The 6,729-nt window shown below is 40.4% G+C and overlaps 1 protein-coding gene across 1 annotated transcript in view; it reads right to left on the bottom strand.

Moving 5' to 3' along the window:
- Positions 1 to 6,729, bottom strand: part of spred1 (sprouty related EVH1 domain containing 1) — a gene marked incomplete at its 5' end in the record, with an annotated part of 40,279 nt that overhangs the window by 12,871 nt on the left and 20,679 nt on the right. The window contains one exon of the mRNA XM_084482116.1: positions 1,580 to 1,644. Within this exon, the coding sequence (XP_084338242.1) occupies positions 1,580 to 1,644 (65 nt within the window). The remainder of the gene's footprint in view (positions 1 to 1,579; positions 1,645 to 6,729) is intronic.

The following is a 6,729-nucleotide window of genomic DNA, read 5'->3' as shown; positions in this document are numbered from 1 at the left end:
CCCTTTCATGAATTCTGTTTGAAGAAACGCTGTCACCGACTACCTTGCCAACCTTCAAAAACCCTCTTACGGCGGGAAAGAAGCAGTTGGCATTCGTGGCTGAGGGCCAAGTTTTAAGGGCCGCATCCTGAATTAGTAATTTGACATCTAAAAAGGATTTTGTTTATTTGTTGTTGTTGTTGGTTTTTTGGCATATTTATGGGTAAGTAGCGAGGACGTACTGGACATAAAGTAAATCTATTTTAAATATTCATGTGTAGGCCTATGATGCATTAGTGTATTTTTGTGTTGTTCAGCCTAATGTTAACTCATGATAAATGCAGGATTAAAAACAAGAGAAATTCAAAGACGGTCGAGTGACTAATGCTTGACCACATTCATTGTACAAACGTCAGGAAGCAAACAAGAGTTGCTAACAAAATAGCCAGAAACGAAAAAAAAAAACAAGGAGAGCATCTTTTTTCCTTGTAAACAGCCTGTCAATCATTCCCACTTAAAACCATTTTGTCATTCTCTGCAAACAGTTGTTTTTGAGCCTGCTCCAACTGTATGGTTTACTTGACAGTTCTAATCGTAAATAAGCCACGGCTGTCTCTACGCTACACCCGGGCGCGTATAGCCTTCATCTAGCAGGCTAATCTATAGAGGAATCTTTTTCTTTCGTTCGTTCCTTTCGTTTAATGAGAAACCACGGTCGCTCCTGTCTTTTCCTACAGTACACAGATGTCGGTTTGGGGGGGGGGGGGGGGGGGGGGGGGGGGGGGGGGGGGGGGGTCTGTGGGGTGGCGGGGCGACGACGACATTTTCGCACAGACAGACCACATGGGGGAGGGGGGGGGGGTACTTTGAAGTACTAGTGAGCTGCGGTTGCTTCCTTTTGTCTAACAAAAAAAAGAATCGAAACAGAAACACCCCCTTAAGAATAGGCTACCTGAAAGGCGGTTCAGGATATAAGGTGCCGTATGTAGGCCTACGTGACGCCTTTTAAACACATCTTCTCTTTGTTTCACCCCGACCCCCTCCCCCTTCTGCGGTGATTATGCACATTTCTTCTGTGATGCACTTGCGTTGCGTCCGGGAGAGAGCCCCTGGAATTGGAACCCGGATGGGGGTACAGACGAGAGAGAGAAGCGTTAAAATACAAAAAGAAAAAAAAATTCCTCTCAAACGAACAACCTAGGGAAAAACACGGATTCCAGGCAGTGGCTTCCTTGTAGTGCGCGCATCTCAGACACGCTCGCGTTTAGCAGTGGCTGCTCTCTCAGACAGAGGGTCCGGTGGGATGTGTAGCTATGTGTTTATCAGAGGATGAGCTTCCTTGTTTTGATGTGGCTTGTAATCCCCACCTTTCCTCTGCACCCCCCATCCCACCCCATCCCCCAATAGGACTCTCTCTCTCTCTCTCTCTCTCTCTCTCTCTCTCTCTCTCTTCTCTCTCTCTCTCTCTCTCTCTCTCCTCTCTCCTCTCTCTCTCTCTCCTCTCTCTCTCCCGCTCCCTCTCTCTCCTAGACTACAGCTGAAGTTGGAGCGTCAGAGTTCAGAGAGCAGGAGGAGGGTAGAGGAGAAGCCTGAGCCACACGGAGCGGAGATACTGGGGATGGGTGCCTGGGGTTTGGTCCCTGTGTAGTTTCTGGTGCACACTTACTGTGGTAAAAAAAACAAAAACGGTTGGTGTTCGTATTATGTAGGGCTTATATGATAATTTCTAATTCTTGGCCTAGATATCTCGCTCTTTTCGAGAACTAAGATGTAGAATGTTGCTCAATTCAGCTGGTTTAGCTCTGGTTAAAAATAGCATTAGTGTGGTATCTTGGGAATAAACGTTTTTCCAATCACCAGCAAGAGGTTGGTGCTTTGTTTGTGGAGGCTAGTAAGATTTGATTAAATAACTGTTCTGCACTGCATTGTATTATATTGTATTCTATATTCTTTATGCTTGACACGAATGTGTTGAATCTAAATACCTCTATAGAATTCTCTATATCTAACTTTTATTGAATTTCATATTCTTTAAAAGATCCATGCTTATAGGCTATAGCTGTAAGCATAATTTAAACTTCAAATTTGGCATCCTGACTATGTTACTAATAGTATTTTATAATTAGCTTGTTTAATGTCCTTTCATAATTACCTTTATACAGGCCTAATGTATTCTTGGGAAATCGTATTATTTCTCCATTCAATATTTCGACTGTTCAGTACCAATCTGTATACAGATTAAAAGGCTAATGCTGAAAAACAACAATTGTAGGCCTTTTCTTTGTTTCGTCTTTAATAGAAAATATGACTCACAAATATGTTGGTAATGAATCCAAACTCAATACTCCCCTCTAGTGGAGATTATGCTCTCTGCTGTAGCAATAAACGTACTTCATTATTATAGAATCTTCATATTCGTCAATGGAAAAATTGGAAAAATTTGTGGTATAGTTTTAGTAGTATAATAGAGTATATAAACACATGCAAAGTAAGCATTTGTGTTTTATCCTCTATTGTGTACTATTTAATCTATTGGAGGGAGGCATCTGAAAGTCATCAGGTTTGAAAAGGGGAAAAGTAAAAATAAGTAGCAGAAGAATAGCAAAGAAACCACCTCCATTTAAAGGCTCGTGGGAAACATGTGAAAGGAAATATGAGGGGATGTTTGTGATGAGTCATACATCAAAGTGAATAAATCCCACAGAACGAAACAGCACCTGGTGGTCTTAAAATAGTTTTTTTTTGTGCTTATGTTATTTCAAACCCTCCGTGAAAGTCACGGTAAAGCGCTTACTTTTTGTAACTGATGCGTTCATCGTGGTAGTAAAGTTGTACATTGCGCCTCAGGAGATGCACAGGGTGATAATGCCAGGTGTGTGTGATGCCGGACCCTGCCAGAAGATGACATGAGGGACACATGCTTTGTCAAAGGGAAATCATTCCATGTTGTGAGGGGAGTCAGTCTCCCGGGCTTTTCCCTTCACTCTCTCTTTCTGTTGTTTTGTGTGTGCGTGTGCGTGTGTGTGTGTGTGTGTGTGTGTGTGTGTGTGTGTGTGTGTGTGTGTGTGCGATTTACTTGTTATGTTATGTTATGTTCTTATTCATCTAAATAAAGGTCAAACAAAGAAAAGGATTCACTTCATGAATCAGCATCCTGTTAATGTTACCAATGGTAACCATCATATTCAAAGTAGCTATATCTTCTTTAGATAATAACTAGGCTCTGTGTGTATTTATATTGTGCTATTAGTATACATTGCCCAAACATTGAGGATCAAAGGGTAAAGGGCTAGAATCGCCGCAGCCTACCATTCGAGTAGGTCAAATTAGTAACTCATATTAAATAGTGTTATTTATCAACCAATAGCCTGCTGGACCTACAGGTGTTGTTTGATTGCAGATTGGCAACACCTGGATGGAAAGCCGTGCAGTATGGATCTCCCTCCTTCTCTCTGGGCTGGGTCCTGAAAGAGGTTAGGCTGAATTGACAAATGTGTTAGCGTTCATATTTTCTCTTGATTGACTGTGTTCAACTATTATGAATAAATCTATTAGTATAATGCCCCCACATACACTGACCTAAACCAAAAAAAAAATCATGTTACAAAAATGTATTTGAAATCGAGTACTGATAAAAGGCCAAAATATTATAAAATGTATCTAAACCAACAAATAAAAAATATTTGTTGGCATGGCAGTTGGTTGGACTACTTTATGTACTCCTATTATGTATACCATTTTTGCTATATCACTTTACTATTGCTATTAATATGGAATCAATCATAATGGAGTGGACCAGCTCATCATGTTTCAAAGTAGGCCTCAGCATAGATATATGACATTGACCTCTCCCATGATGCATGCCTCATATTATGTTAGAATAGATTATTGTGGTGTCACTTGAGCCCTCAGTACAGTAAGATTCAAACAGTGAGATTTGCGATGTTGAAAAATTCTCAAAGCTAAGGCCTTAAGTGAATTGTCTGTATATCCATTTGTATCAGTTTTTTGTTTTTTTATAAATGAATAAAAAATAATATTAGAGCAGCTAAACTATTAGAGCAGCTTGATATATATTTCTAAATACAATAAAACATATCAAATATACCAATGTGTAATATAGTAATTCAATTAGATGTTTAATTTCAAGCTTCATTCTCACAGAATACAATAGGCTTTACCCATATTTTTTATATATTGTCTTTCACACATCTACAGCCCATGAAAGTACAAGATGAACCACTAGGTGGAGCCACACGATGCTATTTCACCAGGCCGATCCTCATGGTTTATGTGAGGATCGTAGCCTACGTAGGCTACGGTAGCCGATTAGGTCGTTCGTATTGTTTGTTTTAAAAAATACATTATAATGGAACCTAATATAATATATCGATATAATTATTTAATTGTATCAATGTATTTTAAATCGGACATGCATCGTAATATCTGATTATCAAAATATAAGCAACAATATATACTACCATCTTCCTCTTGATGGCAGCATTGACTTAAAGAACGGATAGTGTTGTTTTACCAAGTTATTGAAGTGTAGATGCGTCATTGGCTCCTATTGTAGCTGCGATGGTATCTGCATGACTGCCAAATTGGGAAGTTCTTATGTAACGTAAACGTTTCCCAAAGGCCTAAATCTAAATGTAAGCACTATATTTTACATATTCATGAGTTGCCATAGTTTGACTTGCACATATGCTATAGGCTATGTACCCCCAAAAAATGACAGTACTATAATGCTTCATGTAATTGAATTTGATTTGTAATTGAACATTTAAAAAAAACCTTCTGAAAGTTAAGCCAAACTCTAAAAGCTTGTATTGTTTGCAACTTGGATAAAGGCTAACTGAAGACTGACACTCATTCAATGTAGGCCTGGGCCTACACAACAAAAAGCTATTCAGCTATTTGGTTTTGATTATTTTGTCTGCTTACATTATCACTCAGGCAATTATTATGAGTTTTGAGTCTAAGTGCATATGATTCAAACATGATTCCCAAAGGGCAACCATCTCAATGTGGCAGCCAAGCATACGCATATCTTGGCTGCCAACAAGCCATCTAAGTTTTTATATCTGTGATTTTCACCTAGCAACATGACTTGCTGTTTGTTCCGGTCCAGGCCAACACAGTTACACGTGAACCCTTCCGCTTTACCATGCACAGCAATGTATCCTTGTAAACAGCCATTCATAATCTAACTCACACAGACACATAGGCCTAAGCCATAAAGGCCTACAATCTTAAATCAACATCCTGTTCTCTCTGTCTCTCTATGATACGCATCAGCATGCATGCACACGGACATCCTATACAAATGCACATAAGCAAGAAGTAAATACATTTGCACATCTAAAAAACATCAACATTATAGATTGAGCGGGCAGCATTGGCCTCTAACAAGCAGAGCCTGTGTGACACGGTGGTTCTGTCAAGGAGCCCAGTGCTACTGTCAGCCCACATAAAGCCACTTTCAATGTGAATGGAAGTGCCTTGAGTTGGCTTTCAGGCCATGGGCAGAGTCAATGCAACAGGCTCTAATAGCAGATACACACATCCCTCCTCCTCCTCCTCCTTCTCCTCCTCCTCCTCCTCCTCCTCCACCGTTTCTCCCTCACCAGTCCCCTTTTTCTTCCTTTTTCTCTTCCCTTTTCCCTTTTCATTATTATTCTTTCCCCCAATTCTCTCAACTCTCTCAACTCTCTCTCTCTCTCTCTCTCTCTCTCTCTCTCTCTCTCTCTCTCTCTCTCTCTCTCTCTCTCTCTCTCTCTCGCTCGGTTTGAGATCAACAGATAGACCCTGTTTATTTGTCCCCATTTGAGAAAACAAATTGTAAGATCCTGCTGCTCTGTGTGCTGTTGGAGATTTGAAGAAGAAGAGGGAAAAAAAAGAAACACAAAAAATCAATTGGCTCTGCGAGTCTTGAGACTTCCATGCAGTAAATTGGCTCTGAATGACAGCACTATGTGGATTTTTTCCTAATATAGCTTCTCTTTATAATATTTTTAAAATAAAACCACAACTTCGGATAAGACACCATGTTCTTTGGACATTTTCACTTTGAGAAAGGGGCACAAATACCTACCCAGCTAAACTAGCGAATCCAACCCAAAATCAAATATTTCATATTTCCCCCTAATGACTCAAATGGCACATTTCTCCCATACTCTTCATGCACTTTTACAAAACTGAACTTTGTCATAATTAATCACTTTTGTCAGAACCCAGAGTCTCTGCCTGCCATAGGAAACAGACCAATTACTCCCGATCAATTATGAGGCCCCATGTTTTCCAGTCTGCATGCGTGCCGGTGGGTGACAGACGCACAAACCACAGAGACGACTCCCCCCCCACCCCCCCCCCCATACTTCCTAGGCCCTTTAATTAACTCTTTGATCTGGGTGCTATGTAGTACGCTTAGACCAAAGGCCTCCCAGGCCAGAGGAATGGATGGCATTGGAACACAGTGGCATACCACAGCAGGAAGGAAAGGATAAAAAACACCAAAACACCCTCCATTTTATTTGAATGGATACAAAATCAATCTTTGCACTATTTTAGTTATTATACGTTGACAGGCGTCAAAGGGGTTTAGTTGCATAAATGTATATACAGTATAACTGTACTGTATGCGGTTGTATGCAATCGACAATGATTGTTGGTAGTACTACCGGTACCTTGTACATGGGTGTGTGTGTCGGTGTAGGGGGCCCACACACACATTCTGTTATGTCTAAG

The sequence above is a fragment of the Micromesistius poutassou genome (genome assembly GCF_964030765.1).
Source record: "Micromesistius poutassou genome assembly, chromosome: 17".
Classification (NCBI taxonomy): domain Eukaryota; kingdom Metazoa; phylum Chordata; class Actinopteri; order Gadiformes; family Gadidae; genus Micromesistius; species Micromesistius poutassou.
The sequence above is the reverse complement of the archived record's forward strand: the minus strand, read 5'-3'. Positions and strand labels throughout refer to the sequence as shown.